Source organism: Panthera uncia, assembly GCF_023721935.1.
Source record: "Panthera uncia isolate 11264 chromosome A3 unlocalized genomic scaffold, Puncia_PCG_1.0 HiC_scaffold_11, whole genome shotgun sequence".
In the NCBI taxonomy this organism is placed as follows: domain Eukaryota; kingdom Metazoa; phylum Chordata; class Mammalia; order Carnivora; family Felidae; genus Panthera; species Panthera uncia.
This window is the reverse complement of record NW_026057578.1, coordinates 49,309,174-49,327,460: the sequence shown is the minus strand read 5'-3', so window position 1 is coordinate 49,327,460 and position 18,287 is coordinate 49,309,174. Positions and strand designations below refer to the sequence as shown.

At 45.9% G+C, this 18,287-nt stretch overlaps 1 protein-coding gene across 2 annotated transcripts in view; it reads left to right on the top strand.

Moving 5' to 3' along the window:
* Positions 1 to 18,287, top strand: part of NINL (ninein like) — a 173,102-nt gene that overhangs the window by 95,560 nt on the left and 59,255 nt on the right. For both annotated transcript variants that reach the window (XM_049650110.1, XM_049650111.1), the window contains 3 exons: positions 10,726 to 10,900; positions 11,971 to 12,081; positions 12,682 to 12,762. In XM_049650110.1, the coding sequence (XP_049506067.1) occupies positions 10,726 to 10,900; positions 11,971 to 12,081; positions 12,682 to 12,762 (367 nt within the window). The remainder of the gene's footprint in view (positions 1 to 10,725; positions 10,901 to 11,970; positions 12,082 to 12,681; positions 12,763 to 18,287) is intronic.

Genomic DNA, 18,287 nt, shown 5'->3' with positions numbered 1-18,287 from the left:
CAGATCAGAGGAAAGGATTTCTGATCTTTTTTTTATGGACACAAAACCCATTCTCTGGTTTATTAGCCAAAATGTGAAGAAATCCAGCCCCTGAGGATCTCCCAGGCTGGAGCAGGCAAAGAGGAGATTTTCACCCCACTCTGGTGTACAGTCTATGCTAGGCATCCCTGGCAGAGCTTAGCTGGTTATTTACTTTCTCAAAGCTTTTGTCACTTGAAGGTGTCTCCTCAAGTATAGCAAAGGGTGTGTGCTGTGGAAAAACCAGTGTGGTACACTCAGCTTTTGGCAGTGCTAGTGGTGGGGGCACAGGAGGGCTGCCAGCCTCCCCTCCTCATTCTCCCTCAACAGCCCTTGCTGTGATCCTGGGTGGACAGAGTCCTTGAGGTTCCTCATCTGTGAAATGGGAATGGTGAAAGACCATCCTCTGCACAGGAGGGCACAGGTCAGTGTTTTCGAGCTCTTAACAGGTCCTGGTGCATGCAGCCACCGGGCGCATCTCATGCCTATGGGTTAGTGGAGAGTGGGCCTCTGCGAAATGTATGAGAAAGAGAAGTAATAACTCACGTGGCATGTATGGTTTCAGCAAGCAGATGTCTGAGAGCTTGTGACAAGCCATCTCATTCCTGTGCCTCTGGGATGTTGCCTCTCCCTGTCTTGTGTGGTTGTAGCATTTGAAGGCAACACTTTTCTTACACCAGCCCTATTGGCAGTGTGTGTGGGTCTTGTAGCGTGATGTACATGAAGCCCCTTTTACATGGCCCTGGCTGGGCAGCATAATAGCCTTCACAGGGACATTTACCTGTTCCCACCTGCCTTACTGCAGGCTTCTGAGCACCATCCCTAGGAAGGCTTGCTCCTGTCATGCCTGGGGACTATCACAGTCAGTTACAAAGTCCTTACCCCAGGGCCTCATGGCTCACACTGGGAGGGATTGGAGGTATCCTGGGGTGCAGCCAGCTTTCCTGGGGCTCTGCAGGTCTGCTAGGTGGCCACAGCAGATGGGGGCTTTCATGACCACATGGGGCCAGTCCAACTAAACAGTGGGGTTGAAGCCCAAGAGCCCATTCCAGTTCATCTTCACCAGAGACACAGTGTGCCTCCACTGTGCAGCCAGAGATCTCGGGGTTGAGGAGCCGATCGGCCCTCCAGGAAGGAGCTTCTGGCCTGTGAAACTACTGTTACTGTTGTGGTGCTCCTGTTGTATGCCAAGTGTCACCTGAGTTACCAGCCATAGTTACCCCAAACAGGCCATTTTAGCCCCATTTTTCAGCTAAAGAAACTGAGGCTTGCAGCAGTGCAGTAGCTTGCCTGTAATCATGCAACAAGTGTGGCCCAAAATTTGAAGCCAGGTCTCCTCTCTCTTTGTCCTGTACTGTCCCCAAGATAAGAGAGTGTGAGGCCCTGGCTTGCCATGTATTAGAAGTGTGAGAACAGACCATTATGCAGGAGGAGCACTGCAGGGTAGAGAGCTCATCACCTTCCCAGGCTGGGGTCACCTGGAGTCACATATTGCCAACCTAAGTTAGCACATGAACCCCATCAGCTCACCTTCCCACAGGATCCTTGTACTCAGGGATCCAAGGGAGAGTTGTGGCTGTTACTCCTAGTCTGTGGGGGAGCAGGCTCTGCATGGAGCAGAGCCACACATCTGAGTCTGTGGGACTCTAGAATCGGCCTTTCCTTCCTGGGGGTGGCTGGGGAAGGCTGAATGCAACAGGCTGAGATCCTCGTCTGCTCACCATTGGATGTCCACACCTACTTCTGCCTGGTGTGGAGAAGGAGTATGCAAGAGATGGTGTCAAGGGGCATGAGTGTGAGAGAGTACACGTGTGTGTGTACAAGTGTGCACACATGCATACTCACTTCCAACACTCCTGCACAAAAGACTCTCCCAAGATAATGGGAATGTTCAGGAAACCCAAACATTAAGGATCCTTTCACCAAATTTTCAAAAATACTTCCAATCAAACCTGAGAAAAATAAATAAACATGGTTTTATAAGGAGGTGTCAGTAAGGCCGAGGAGCCCAGGGTGGGGAGACCGGCAATGGACACCTTGACTTCTGTGTGGATGTGCTGACTGTGGCCTTGCTGAGCCTCCCTTATCTCAGTGTGGAGCATGGGTGGTGTTTATCACAAAGGAGCGTTTAGTTAGGAAATAACTGCAGTTTGTCTCTTGTCAGCAATTGACTGTCTCTGTTTAGCTGATTCCCTTGTGGCATCCAGCCGCAAGCCGCCCTGCTCACCCCTTCTTGCTGAGCGCGTTCCCGCAGGTGAAATTAGAATGTTCAGAGTGTGGGTGCCTGGGTGGCTCAGTTGGTTGGGTGACCGACTTTGGCTCAGGTCATGATCACACAGTTTGTGAGTTCAAGCCCCGCATCGGGCTCTGTGTTGACAGCTCAGAGCCTGGAACCTGCTTTGTATTCTGTGTCTGCCCCCTCCCCTGCTCACACTCTGTGTCTCTCTGTCTCTCAATAATAAATAAACGTTAAAAAAAAAAAAAAAAGAATGTTCAGAGTGTTGGTTCTTGTAGCTACAGATGTATGATTTTGCTCACCTGTCATAGCCTCCTTAGTTCCCTGACTTCACAAAATAGGAGATGAGGTCAGCATGGGTTTCCACAGAGTGAGACTATTACTGCAAATTAGGAGCTGAAGGAACCTTGGAAGAAGCCAACAGAGCTTTTTTCCTTTCTCAGTACCTCCCCTTTCCTCCTCATGGCTCTTCTAACAGTGTGTTGTTAGACTCACTACTGACTTGGAGACTTGGGATCCCACCTGAGCAGGAGTGGGACTGATCTGGCACCACTGAGACCTTGAGTTGAAGCCTCACTGGGACCCTGGGTGAGAGGGGCCCACAGGGACCTCTCTAGACTCTGGAGCAGTCTGACTCCCACACAACCTTCCTCTGCTGACAGCCTGTACTGCAACCTCCCAGCCCTTGGTTAATATTATTCACGGGAGAAAACTCCTTTTTCAAGAATTGTGTCCAAGAGCTAAATGTAAATTGATTTGAGATGATCAGTTTGAGTAACGGAAAACTGATTTGCTTCAGTCACAGTGTGCTAGGCTTGATTCTCTCCCAACCATATGGGAATAATTTTATGATGTCCTTCCTGGGGTCAAAGAATCACAAACTCAAAAACCTTATCTCGGTCTGAGAATCTGGTGAAGGGACATGTGAAGGCCCCATGAGTTTGCATTTTGCCCCATGAGTACTGGAGCATTATCAGGAATTTCTAGAAGAGGCTTTTATGGCTGTATTTGGTTTTTCTTAACTGCAAAAGTAATAAATGATACACATTCACTATAGAAAATGCAGGTAAAAGTAAAAATAAAAGCAGAAGTTTCACCCAGAAATTATCACTCCTGGCATTTTTTATGTCATTCACTTTTTTTTCCCATGTACCTAATTATTTACAAAATGGTATTATATCACATATGCTTTTGTGATGGCCACAGAGCATCCTGTTATGTGGGTCTACCATATCTTATTTATCCATTTTCCTTTTGCTGGATATTTCACAAGTTTTTAAAGAGTGGAGTGGTATGGTCAAATAAGTATTTTTATTTTTTTTTTTATTTTTTTTTTTAATAACTTTTTATTTATTTTTTTTTTATTTTTTATTTTTTATTTTTTAATATATGAAATTTACTGTCAAATTGGTTTCCATACAACACCCAGTGCTCATCCCAAAAGGTGCCCTCCTCAATACCCATCACCCACCCTGCCCTCCCTCCCACCCCCCATCAACCCTCAGTTTGTTCTCAGTTTTCAACAGTCTCTTATGCTTTGGCTCTCTCCCACTCTAACCTCTTTTTTTTTTTTTTTTCTTCTTTCCTTCCCCTCCCCCATGGGTTTCTGTTATGTTTCTCAGGATCCACATAAGAGTGAAACCATATGGTATCTGTCTTTCTCTGTATGGCTTATTTCACTTAGCATCACACTCTCCAGTTCCATCCATGTTGCTACAAAAGGCCATATTTCATTTTTTCTCATTGCCACGTAGTATTCCATTGTGTATATAAACCACAATTTCTTTATCCATTCATCAGTTGATGGACATTTAGGCTCTTTCCATAATTTGGCTATTGTTGAGAGTGCCGCTATAAACATTGGGGTACAGGTGCCCCTATGCATCAGTACTCCTGTATCCCTTGGATAAATTCCTAGCAGTGCTATTGCTGGGTCATAGGGTAGGTCTATTTTTAATTTTCTGAGGAACCTCCACACTGCTTTCCAGAGCGGCTGCACCAATTTGCATTCCCACCAACAGTGCAAGAGGGTTCCTGTTTCTCCACATCCTCTCCAGCATCTATAGTCTCCTGATTTCTTCATTTTGGCCACTCTGACTGGCGTGAGGTGATATCTGAGTGTGGTTTTGATTTGTATTTCCCTGATAAGGAGCGACGTTGAACATCTTTTCATGTGCCTGTTGGCCATCCGGATGTCTTCTTTAGAGAAGTGTCTATTCATGTTTTCTGCCCATTTCTTCACTGGGTTATTTGTTTTTCGGGTGTGGAGTTTGATGAGCTCTTTATAGATTTTGGATACTAGCCCTTTGTCCGATGTGTCATTTGCAAATATCTTTTCCCATTCCGTTGGTTGCCTTTTAGTTTTGTTGGTTGTTTCCTTTGCTGTGCAGAAGCTTTTTATCTTCATAAGGTCCCAGTAATTCACTTTTGCTTTTAATTCCCTTGCCTTTGGGGATGTGCCGAGTAAGAGATTGCTACGGCTGAGGTCAGAGAGGTCTTTTCCTGCTTTCTCCTCTAAGGTTTTGATGGTTTCCTGTCTCACATTCAGGTCCTTTATCCATTTTGAGTTTATTTTTGTGAATGGTGTGAGAAAGTGGTCTAGTTTCAACCTTCTGCATGTTGCTGTCCAGTTCTCCCAGCACCATTTGTTAAAGAGACTGTCTTTTTTCCATTGGATGTTCTTTCCTGCTTTGTCAAAGATGAGTTGGCCATACGTTTGTGGGTCTAGTTCTGGGGTTTCTATTCTATTCCATTGGTCTATGTGTCTGTTTTTATGCCAATACCATGCTGACTTGATGATGACAGCTTTGTAGTAGAGGCTAAAGTCTGGGATTGTGATGCCTCCTGCTTTGGTCTTCTTCTTCAAAATGACTTTGGCTATTCGGGGCCTTTTGTGGTTCCATATGAATTTTAGGATTGCTTGTTCTAGTTTCGAGAAGAATGCTGGTGCAATTTTGATTGGGATTGCATTGAATGTGTAGATAGCTTTGGGTAGTATTGACATTTTGACAATATTTATTCTTCCAATCCATGAGCAGGGAATGTCTTTCCATTTCTTTATATCTTCTTCAATTACCTGCATAAGCTTTCTATAGTTTTCAGCATACAGATCTTTTACGTCTTTGGTTAGATTTATTCCTAGGTATTTTATGCTTCTTGGTGCAATTGTGAATGGGATCAGTTTCTTCATTTGTCTTTCTGTTGCTTCATTGTTAGTGTATAAGAATGCAACTGATTTCTGCACATTGATTTTGTATCCTGCAACTTTGCTGAATTCATGTATCAGTTCTAGCAGACTTTTGGTGGAGTCTATCGGATTTTCCATGTATAATATCATGTCATCTGCAAAAAGCGAAAGCTTGACTTCGTCTTTGCCAATTTTGATGCCTTTGATTTCCTTTTGTTGTCTGATTGCTGATGCTAGAACTTCCAGCACTATATTAAACAACAGCGGTGACAGTGGGCATCCCTGTCGTGTTCCTGATCTCAGGGAAAAAGCTCTCAGTTTTTCCCCGTTGAGGATGATGTTAGCTGTGGGCTTTTCATAAATGGCCTTTATGATCTTTAAGTATGTTCCTTCTATCCCGACTTTCTCAAGGGTTTTTATTAAGAAAGGGTGCTGGATTTTGTCAAAGGCCTTTTCTGCATCGATTGACAGGATCATATGGTTCTTCTCTTTTTTTTTGTTAATGTGATGTATCACGTTGATCGATTTGCGAATGTTGAACCAGCCCTGCAGCCCAGGAATGAATCCCACTTGATCATGGTGAATAATTCTTTTTATATGCTGTTGAATTCGATTTGCTAGTATCTTATTAAGAATTTTTGCATCCATATTCATCAGGGATATTGGCCTATAGTTCTCTTTTTTTACTGGGTCTCTGTCTGGTTTAGGAATCAAAGTAATACTGGCTTCATAGAATGAGTCTGGAAGTTTTCCTTCCCTTTCTATTTCTTGGAATAGCTTGAGAAGGATAGGTATTATCTCTGCTTTAAATGTCTGGTAGAACTCCCCTGGGAAGCCATCTGGTCCTGGACTCTTATTTGTTGGGAGATTTTTGATAACCGATTCAATTTCTTCGCTGGTTATGGGTCTGTTCAAGCTTTCTATTTCCTCCTGATTGAGTTTTGGAAGAGTGTGGGTGTTTAGAAATTTGTCCATTTCTTCCAGGTTGTCCAATTTGCTGGCATATAATTTTTCATAGTATTCCCTGATAATTGTTTGTATCTCTGAGGGATTGGTTGTAATCATTCCATTTTCATTCATGATTTTATCTATTTGGGTCATCTCCCTTTTCTTTTTGAGAAGCCTGGCTAGAGGTTTGTCAATTTTGTTTATTTTTTCAAAAAACCAACTCTTGGGTTCGTTGATCTGCTCTACAGTTTTTTTAGATTCTATATTGTTTATTTCTGCTCTGATCTTTATTATTTCTCTTCTTCTGCTGGGTTTAGGCTGCCTTTGCTGTTCTGCTTCTATTTCCTTTAGGTGTGCTGTTAGATTTTGTATTTGGGATTTTTCTTGTTTCTTGAGATAGGCCTGGATTGCAATGTATTTTCCTCTCAGGACTGCCTTCGCTGCGTCCCAAAGCGTTTGGATTGTTGTATTTTCATTTTCGTTTGTTTCCATGTATATTTTAATTTCTTCTCTAATTGCCTGGTTGACCCACTCATTCGTTAGTAGGGTGTTCTTTAACCTCCATGCTTTTGGAGGTTTTCCAGACTTTTTCCTGTGGTTGATTTCAAGCTTCATAGCATTGTGGTCTGAAAGTATGCATGGTATAATTTCAATTCTTGTAAACTTATGAAGGGCTGTTTTGTGACCCAGTATATGATCTATCTTGGAGAATGTTCCATGTGCACTCGAAAAGAAAGTATATTCTGTTGCTTTGGGATGCAGAGTTCTAAATATATCTGTCAAGTCCATCTGATCCAATGTATCATTCAGGGCCCTTGTTTCTTTATTGACTGTGTGTCTAGATGATCTATCCATTTCTGTAAGTGGGGTGTTAAAGTCCCCTGCAATGACCACATTCTTATCAATAAGGTTGCTTATGTTTATGAGTAATTGTTTTATATATCTGGGGGCTCGGGTATTTGGCGCATAGACATTTATAATAGTTAGCTCTTCCTGGTGGATAGACCCTGTGATTATTATATAATGCCCTTCTTCATCTCTTGTTACAGCCTTTAATTTAAAGTCTAGTTTGTCTGATATAAGTATGGCTACTCCAGCTTTCTTTTGGCTTCCAGGAGCATGATAAATAGTTCTCCATCCCCTCACTCTCAATCTAAAGGTGTCCTCAGATCTAAAATGAGTCTCTTGTAGACAGCAAATAGATGGGTCTTGTTTTTTTATCCATTCTGATACCCTATGTCTTTTAGTTGGCGCATTTAATCCATTTACATTCAGTGTTATTATAGAAAGATATGGGTTTAGAGTCATTGTGATGTCTGTATGTTTTATGCTTGTAGTGATGTCTCTGGTACTTTGTCTCACAGGATCCCCCTTAGGATCTCTTGTAGGGCTGGTTTCGTGGTGACAAATTCCTTCAGTTTTTGTTTGTTTGGGAAGACCTTTATCTCTCCTTCTATTCTAAATGACAGACTTGCTGGATAAAGGATTCTCGGCTGCATATTTTTTCTGTTTAGCACACTGTAGATATCGTGCCAAGCCTTTCTGGCCTGCCAAGTTTCAAAGGAGAGATCAGTCACGAATCTTATAGGTCTCCCTTTATAAGTGAGGGCACGTTTATCCCTTGCTGCTTTCAGAATTTTCTCTTTATCCTTGTATTTTGCCAGTTTCACTATGATATGTCGTGCAGAAGATCGATTCAAGTTACGTCTGAAGGGAGTTCTCTGTGCCTCTTGGATTTCAATGACTTTTTCCTTCCCCAGTTCAGGGAAGTTCTCAGCTATAATTTGTTCAAGTACCCCTTCAGCACCTTTCCCTCTCTCTTCCTCCTCTGGGATACCAATTATGCGTATATTATTTTTTTTTAGTGTATCACTTAGTTCTCTAATTTTCCCCTCATACTCCTGGATTTTTTTATCTCTCTTTCTTTCAGCTTCCTCTTTCTCCATAACTTTATCTTCTAGTTCACCTATTCTCTCCTCTGCCTCTTCAAGCCGAGCCATCGTGGATTCCATTTTGTTTTGCATTTCGTTTAAAGCGTTTTTCAACTCCTCGTGACTGTTCCTTAGTCCCTCGATCTTTGTGGCAAGAGATTCTCTGCTGTCCTGTATACTGTTTTCAAGCCCAGCGATTAATTTTATGACTATTATTCTAAATTCACTTTCTGTTATATTATTTAAATCCTTTTTGATCAGTTCATTAGCTGTTGTTATTTCCTGGAGATTCTTCTGAGGGGAATTCTTCCGTTTGGTCATTTTGGAGAGTCCCTTGCGTGGTGAGGACCTGCAGTGCACTTCCCCTGTGCTGTGGTGTATAACTGGAGTTAGTGGGCGGGGCCGCAGTCCGACCCGATGTCTGCCCCCAGCCCACTGCTGGGGCCACAGTCAGACTGGTGTGTGCCTTCTCTTCCCCTCTCCTAGGGGCGGGATTCACTGTGGGGTGGCGTGTCCCGTCTGGGCTACTTGCACACTGCCAGGCTTGTGTTGCTGGGGATCTGGCGTATTAGCTGGGGTGGGTGGGCAAGGTGCACGGGGGGGTGGAGGGGCAGGCTTAGCTCGCTTCTCCTTAGGTGATCCACTCCAGGAGGAGCCCTGTGGCAGCGGGAGGGAGTCAGATCCGCTGCCGGAGGTTTGGCTCCGCAGAAGCACAGAGTTGGGTGTTTGCGCGGAGCGAGCAAGTTCCCTGGCAGGAACTGGTTCCCTTTGGGATTTTGGCTGGGGGATGGGCAGGGGAGATGGCGCTGGCACCTTTGTTCCCCGCCAAGCTGAGCTCTGCCGTCCGGGGGCTCAGCAGCTCTCCCTCCCTTTGTCCTCCAGCCTTCCCGCTTTCCGGGCAGAGCTGTTAACTTATGACCTCCCAGACGCTAAGTCGCGCTTGCTGTCGGAACACAGTCTGTCCGGCCCCTCCGCTTTTGCCAGCCAGACTCGGGGGCTCTGCTTGGCCGGCGAGCCGCCCCTCCGCCCCGGCTCCCTCCCGCCAGTCCGTGGAGCGCGCACCGCCTCGCCGCCCTTCCTACCCTCTTCCGTGGGCCTCTAGTCTGCGCTTGACTCCGGAGACTCCCTTCTGCTAATCCTCTGGCGGTTTTCTGGGTTCTTTAGGCAGGTGTAGGTGGAATCTAAGTGATCGGCAGGACGCGTTGTGAGCCCCGCGTCCTCCTACGCCGCCATCTTCCGGAACCTTTCCTCAAATAAGTATTTTTAAAAAATTACCCCAAAAGTTTGTGGAGTGTTACATTAGCTAGATTCATCTTACTATTTTCCCCTAAGTAACAGCTGCCCTTTCTCCATTTCCTTTCCCTCCATTTCTTTCCTTAAAGTTTTGGGATGAGAATGAAAGTCCAGACTGTCTGGAGGGGCTGGAGGACAAGCCCCCAGTGTTCTCTTCTTCTTATTTTTTTTTTAATTTTTTTTTAACATTTATTCATTTTTGAGGAACATAGAGAGAGACAGAGCATGAGTGGGAAAGGGCAGAGAGAGGGAGACACAGAACCTGAAACAGGCTCCAGGCTCTGAGCTGTCAGCACAGAGCCCGACACGGGGCTCGAACCCACAAACTGCGAGATCCTGACCTGAGCTGAAGTTGGACGCTCAACCGACTGAGCCACCCAGGTGTCCCTCAGTGTTCTCTTCTTAATTATTAATGTTGCCAAGCTCTCTGCTGAAGTACGAGTTTTGCTCATCTTCAGTCTAGAGAGACTTGGTTTGAGAGATCCTGCTAAGTGGTTGTTTCAGTGATAAAACTAAGATTTGGCACTTTTTTCTGCTGATAGAACTGGTTCTTTAAAAAGAGTAAGGCAGAAACTGAGGTGAAAAAAAATGCCTCCTACCTTGTCCTCTGATTGCTTTGGGATTCACTGTCCCCAGGTTTTATGTTGCCTGAGTCCTGCACTAGAGGCTTACGTTTGTACGCATTTGGTTATCCAAGGCATTTGATGGCTGCTGTGGTGTGGAAGGCGGCTGAAAGGCAGAGGGCATTAGAGAGGTGTACTCCCAGAAAGCATTCGCTAGCTCACTCCAGAGGGTCCAGGGACCTGCTTGCATCCCTTGTCACCTTCCCCAGCCCTGAGTGGGGCATCCACCACCAGACCCAGGGTAGGGCGGGATTTAAAGCAGGGCCCCTGCCCTTACAACATCTGCAGCTTAGCTGAGGTTCAGTGACCCCTTCTGTCAAGCAGGAACAATGGAGTACCAGACAGTGTGGCCAAGTGCTGTGGGCTGGAAGGTTCCAAGGAAGAAAGGCCATGTTGCTTGGGAGATGTCCCTGGAGAGACGGGGGTCAGTATGGGCCTAGGCGGTGCCCCTTGGGACCCAACATGACATATTCCTTGTGTAACATGCAGACACCTGGAGCAGGGGTACCAGGAAAGGCTGAGCCTCCTGCGGTCTGAGGTGGAGAGGGAACGTGAGCTGCTCTGGGAGCAGACCTGCAGGCAGACAGCTGTGCTGGAGAAGGACCTGGAGCGTCTGCGGGGCGAGGAGGCCAACCTACGTGGGAAGCTGACTCTGGCCCTGAAGGTAGGTGGGGAGCTGTGTCTCCCTAGGACATCCTGCATGGAAAGACATGAGGTTGCCTGAGGGTCCATCCTCCCACATCCCACATTTTCCTGGTCAGGGACTGAATACCTCCTAGTGACCTTATTACATTTCTGTGGGAGGGAAATGCCTGCGATTTCCAACTAAGGAACATTTGCTGCAGCCACAAAGATAGGACATTTCTCAGCCAAAGCAAGAAGGGTCCTGGCTTTTCCACAAGACGCATTACCCCTTCCTTCTCTCTGGTTGTGGGGGCACCAGGACAGGTTGAGACCTGTGGGGCTCTTACTCTCTGCTCTGGGTCAGGGGGATGATGGTCATGGAGGGTCAATGGCGGCGGCCAACTTTGCTGCACCCCCTGGAAACCAGAGCATCTGTGGGGTCAGCCAAAGACCAAAACCTAAAGCCCACTCTTTGGGAGTCCTGGGTGTGTGGTCTGAAGCAGAGGGAGTTTTCTGGGCTTTGGTGAGTGTCCTGTGATCCACAGCCACCCAGCATTTAATTCCATCCAGTGAGGTGTTCCCTGGTCCATCCTCTGCTCCTGCCTTCCTCTTCTTTTCCTAACTCAGAGCCTGCAGATTCTTTCCACATCTGCCTGGTCTCTGTCTGCCTGGGGGAGAAGCTGGGCCCTTGCCCACACCGTGTCCTTACTGCTCTTCTCCATGATTTTCCATGTCTGTGGGCACTGCCTTCCTCCCCTGCTGGACATCTGAACTATAAGTGTGTAGTTTCAAATCCCTCATTCAGAAAACAGCTCAGAAAGGATTGCCCCCAGCCTCTTGTGTTACTCATAGCCTTCTTGAGCACTGGGGGTGGGAGAAGTAAGAGCAGTGAGGAAAGCGACGAGCACTGGTGAGGGGTTCTGTGGGGTTGGTTCCCCAGCACAGCCTCCTCTCCTGCAATCAGTGAGCAGCAGACACCTGCATTTGCAGGTTTCTTCCCTGATTGGGAGTACTGCTGGAAATAAGTTTTTGATGCAGAGGGGAGATAAGCTGCTGACAGCTCTGTCCTCCACTCCCAAAGCCTGGTAAACTGCTGGTTTTGTCTTGTAGGAAAACAGTCGATTACAGAAGGAGATTATTGAAGTTGTGGAAAAGCTTTCGGAATCAGAGAAGCTGGTCTTGAAATTGCAGAATGACCTGGAATTTGTGTTGAAGGACAAGGCAAGTCCTTTTGCTGATTCTGAGTCTCTGGTTACTGGGTAAAAAGTGTCAGGGACTTGAATCCATAGGTGACTGAATTCTGTTTTTTCTTACTTAAATTCCAGAATGGAGAGAAAAATCAGCAGATTGACCTTCCTTCTGTTTTCTTCCTCTTCGTTGCAGTGCAGGGGTGCTGATCTTTTAGTGACAGAGCCAGGGCTCGCCAGCACCATGTGTACAGACCCTAGTGATAGGTTCTCAGTGGTGGGGGGCACAGAAGAGAGCTCCATGCCCACCATGAGGCCCTCCATCTGGCCCTGCCCATCACTTTGGGAGAAGGAGGGGAGTGGAGGTGCTGCATGGAGAGGTCCAGGCAGGGGGCATCCCAGGCAGCTGAGGTAGGAATGCACCCCAGACTCCAGTTGAGAGTATGACCACCTTCCATAAATTCAGAGCATCCTTCTGCCTTGAGATATTTTAAATGAAGGGAGGGAGGAGGAGGAGGGATGGAAAGCTGTACCTGGAGATGCTGAGCCTAGTGGGAGGAGCATGATGGGGTGACAGCACACATTCTACCTGGTCTGAGGTCCTATCATTTTTCTGTGTGGGTCTGACTTTCAGCTGGAGCCACAGAGTACAGAGCTCCTGGCCCAGGAGGAGCGGTTTGTAGAGGTCCTAAAGGAATACGAGCTCAAGTGCCGGGTATGTGCCCCACCTGGCCCCCTTTGCCATCCCAAGCCATCACATTTACTTTGTCTTGCACTGGGACATTGCTTTTGTCTTTGGTGCATGGGGTCTTCATGCACCCCTGCCCTGAACCATCCAGCCCACTTTACAGCAAGGGCAATGGTGCTGGGGAAGGTTCTGAGAGCTTGGCCCTCCAGAGATCTGGTGCCAGAAGGCTGCGCAGCCTTCACCTGGCCGTGCTTGCTAAGAGTGGGGTGTTAGAGCCCATGAGATGGGTGGATGGTGCAAGTTATCAGGGTCTGACTGGTTCACACCTGGGTGGTGGTGTGTAGGCCTCATACTTCACCCTCCTGCCTGGGAGTGGCCTGTCATTCATAGTGGCCCACATTCCTGACCTCCACATGAAGGATAGTCCAGTATGGGTCAGCAGGAGCATCCGTGTATGAGCAGAGCAAGTGGAGCCTGTGTTCTCAGCCTGTGTTCTACTAATGGATCCTCCCAAGTTTCATGTTCTTCAAGGAGAGGTGACCCAACTTGCCTGTGTGGTGCCCATGCTGAGCCCCCCACAGGCTGGCCAAGGCTGATAGACTGGCACCAGTTCTGAAGCCCCCCTCAGTGTTTCCAGGCACCATGCAGGTAGCCAAACCTACCAAGGACCATCCATTAGTTAGAGACACCGCAGAGCAAGGCATAGGTGGTGAACAATAGGTCAGTGGTGCTGAAATGTATCACACCCCTGTTACACTCTTAAAATGATCCAGGACCCCAACAGATAAAACATTATTGTTTGTTATTAAGGGTCTATGATCAATTCACTTCTTAATGATCTCCCTCCAAATTAAAGTCAGAATTGACTTTGTTCCTGCTGTACATTGCTTTGGCAACACCAGAGGATAAAGGTGAGCCCATGCTGTTCTGGAGTGTGACATGACCCACTGTTTCCTGCCCTGTGCTCTTTTCCTCTGCTCCAAACCCGATGCCAGGGTACCCTACTGAAATCCTGTGTTTGTCAGCTGTGTCACCCTCCTCCTGAACCTCCTGCTGGCATGTGTTAGGGTCTGTTGTGCAGGTGGGATTGCAGTCACATGTTGTGTTTCCTCCCTCCCTTTAAGCTTGTTGCCTGGACTTAGAGCCTGTAACTAACCATCAGTTAATACGTTACTTTAGTCCACTGAATCTTTCAAACACCCATAAATCCATCTTTCTTTCATGGGACTCTGTTACTAATTTCACTTTTGGTTCTTAAAATTTGACTTCTTGAAACATCAGAAATATTGAACATATTAGTGTTTATTTATTCAGATATTTGCTTTTTCCATTTTTAAAAATATTTTTGATTGTTTCACAGTAACATTTAGAGCATTAAGAAAACTTTTCATTGGAAAATAATTTCTAATACATGAAGTTACAAAAGTGAAAACAGTGGCAGGGACATCTGGATACCTTTTGCCCATATTCACCTGTTGTTTACATTTTACTCCATGTGCTCGTTGCATGTTTGCTCACTTGTGTGCTGTGTATGGATATGAATATGTATACACAGTTATTTTCTGAACATCTCAGGGTGAGTGACATGCATCACAGGGCCACTCCACCCCTCTACACTCAGTACACATTTCCGAAGAACAGGCTTAGTCCTGCTTCCTTGCAGTGGTGTGCATGTGCACAGAGTTGATTGTTCAGTGTTCAGGAGTTTTGCCAGCTTCTTGATAAACCTTTGATAGCTTGAAATCAGCTCTTGTGAGAGTTATTTACACCACAGAAATGTGCAGAAGCCAGAAATCTGGGCTTTTCTTCCAGAAGACCCAGCTTCCCATTCCACCTAACTGTGACACACTTATTAACTTCATGATTCCCACAGATACAATACCTTAACCTACTGGTTGTATTTCAGTTTTGTTAGTTAACCTACAGGATCCATTGTAGGGTCAGATGTTGCCTTTAGTTGTCTGTGTAAGGTCCTTCAGTCTGAAACATTATGTCTTAGGCTGTTTGGGCTGCTACAACAAAAACGTCATAGATGGGGAAATTATAAACCAGATTTAGTTCCCACAGTTCTGGAGGTGGTGTACTGAACTCAAGTGGGCCTGCTCCTTTGGTGAGATGCAGACAGAGACTACGCCAGTGGAGCTGCCTCACAAGCTTGCTTTATTTGTAGGAATAGGGAGATAATGGGGAGCAATTAAAACAGCCAAACAAGGGAAAGCAGCAGGCTCCTTTTACTGGGGCTCGGGATCAATATTCAGAGAGGGATTTTCACATTATAATGAGGCTGAGGTAACTGTCCACTTTTTTTTTAAATATAATTTATTGACAAACTGGTTGCCATACAACACCCAGTGCTCATCCCAACAAGTGCCCTCCTCCATGCCCATCACACACTTTCCCCTCTCTCCCACCCCCCATCAACCCTCAGTTTGTTCTCAGTATACAAGAGTCTCTTATGGTTTGCCTCCCACCCTCTCTGTAACTTTTATTTTCCCTTTCCCCTCCCCCATGGTCTTCTGTTAAGTTTCTCAAGATGCACTTATGAGTGAAAACATGGTATCTATCTTTCTCTGACTGACTTATTTCACTTTGCATGATATCTTCTAGTTCCATCCATGTTGCTGCAAATGGCCAGATTTCATTCTTTCTCATTGCCAAGTAGTATTCCATTGTATATATAAACCACATCTTCTTTATCCATTCGTCAGTTGATGGACATTTAGGCTCTTTCCATAATTTGGCTATTGTTGAAAGTGCTGCTGTCTGCACTCTGGCCTCCTCAAGTTTTGTTTTTTGTTTTTGTTTTTTTCTGATTGATTGATTGACTGATTGTGAGGATGAGCCCGGGAAGGGCAGAGAGGGAGAGACAGAATCTCAACCAGGCTCTACACTGTTAGTGCAGAGCCCAACATGGGGCTTGATCTCATAAACGGTGAGTTCATGACCTGAGCTGAAATCAAGTGGGATACATAACTGACTGGGCCACCCAGGCATCCCAGTGTTTCTTTTTCTAGCAGTTTGTTAGTTTGTTTTTAAAATTTTTTTAAAGTTTATTTTGAGAGAGATGGAGACCTCAGGCGCCAATGGGAGGGAGAGGGGCAGAGAGAGAAGGAGGCAGAGAATTCTAAGCAGGTTCTGTGCTGTCAGCACAGAGCCCGATGTGGGCTTGAACCCACAAAACTGTGAGATCATGACCTGAGCCGAAAACAAGAGTCAGACACTCAGTCAGTTAAGCATCTGACTTCGGCTCAGGTCATGATTGCACAGTTTGTGAGTTTGAGCCCCGCATGTGGGGCTCTGTGCTGACAGCTTGGAGCCTGGAGCCTGCTTCAGATTCTGTGTCTCCCTCTCTCTCTCTCTGTCTCTGTCTCTCAAAAATAAGCATTAAAAAAATAAAAAATAAAGTAAAATAAAATAAAATAAAAGGTGAGATTGACAGCTAGGCAGAAGCCTCTAGGAATTTAGTTCCTAAAAGGTAAGACAGGCAGAAGCTTCTACTAGAAATTCCCTTAGCTCGGAGTCAGGCTTGTGGTTTGGTATTGGGTGAGAGCTCTCTTCCTGGTACAGATGGAAAGGCTGCCTCCAAGGGATTTCTCTGGGATCTTGAACAACAGGGCACTAATCCCTCATGACCCAAGGGTTCTAGTAGACCTCATGATCCTATCACCTCCCAAAGTCCCGGCCTCCAAAACCATCACCTTGGGTGTTAAATCCTAACAGTTTCCAGCACATTCCCACAGCTTTTTCTTTGTCTCTGACATGGATATTTTTAAAGAGAGATTTTTAAACATTCTTATTTCGTGTTGTTCTGATATTTCTTTTGTATTAAATTAAGATTATGTGTTCTCAGCCAGACAGCATAGGTGATGTTAAGGTGTTGCCTAATTTCCCCATTGTATAGTTACTGTTTTTTTTCTCCCATGCAACTAATAAGCAATCAGTAGGGAGACACTTAAAAATGACATAAACATCCTGTTCTTCATCAAAATTTTCCCTGGATTTAATATCCAATTGGATAGTATCCAGTCTTTACCATGATGGCTGCAAAATAATGATTTCCCAAGCCCAGTACCCATTCTGCATCTATCAGTTGGCCCTTGGTGTTCTCCTATAAGCCATAGGCGTCCTGTTCCTCTGCTCTTTGCTACTGGAGGGTCACTGCCTCTGGCTAATGGTGTTTTATTTTTATTTATTTTTAATTTTTTATGTTTTATTTTATATTAGAGAGACAGAGAGCATGAGCAGGAGAGGGGCAGGGAGATGGAGACAGAATTCAAAGCAGGCTCCAAGCTGTCAGCACAGAGCCTGATGCGGGGCTCGAACTCGTGAGCAGTGAGATCATAACCTGAGCCGAAGTTGGGACACTTAACCAACTGAGCCACCCAGGAGCCCCCCTGGCTAATGGTGTTTTTAGAGTCAGTCTCCAGAGGTAGAGGCAACTTTCAACCTTCCCCGCGGTGTGTCACCCAACCTTTCCAAAGTCACTGCTCTGTGTTTCCCTGTACTTTGTAACCAGGATATTTGTTAGCAGTGAGACTGTGCTTTCCCTTGTTGCCAAATCCTCTCCCTATTTAACTGTCATTTTAGCTTTTTGTTATGTCTTTCTCAATCTTAATTTTGTTGGCGAGGCTGCCTTTGATTAAAGGGGAGTGTGAATGTTAATCAGTGTTCTCTGTGATTTCATGTTTCTGCTGTTGCTTTGGGTGGACACTATAATGGAGGAGTGTGTCCTTGGTCAGACACCCCAAAGGCAGATTTTCCCTTCCCTCATTTCCACACTGTTACAGATGGAATGCTTGTGTTTCCTCAAGTTCTTATGTTGTAGCTTGTGCTCCCAGTGTGACAATGTTAGGAGGTAGGGCCTTTGGGGACGATTAGGTCATGAGGGTGGAGCCCAGTGAAAGGTATTAGTGATTTGTATAAGGGACCCCAGAGAACTCCCCCATCTGTTCCACCATGGGACAGGAAAAGACCACCAACTACCAACAAGGAAGCCCTCACCAGACACTATATCTGTCAGCACCTTGATCATGGACTTCTAGTTTCAGAACTATGAGAACTAAATTTCTGTTACTTATGAACCCTGTCTGTGGAAATTTGTTATAGAAGCCCGAATGGATTGAGACACACAACAACCCCTAACAGATGTCCCCACTATTGCCCATCTTAGGTGGTTTTTTATCTGCCCCCCCTCCTTCCCCCACTTATATATATGCATACTCAGGCCCAGCTTGTAGTCCCAGCCAACCTGCTGGCACCATCTTCCTCTCTGGCACTTTCCAGTGCTGCTGTTGAAATCCCACCCTCTCCTTGCACCCTTCATGCTGTCATATCAGGGCAATGGCCTTGTTGCCTTTCCTGGCTGGTGCAATAACGCCCTATAACTGTCTTTGGCACCCATAGGCACACCCAGTAAATGTGATTCTATGTGAAAATAAATAGGCACCTGGTTCCCCAGCCCCACCAGACACCCACTGTATAGAGCTGAAGCCCATGGCTGGTGCCTAGGATGGCACATGTCACCCTCATCAGTTAGAACTGAGCACATCCCT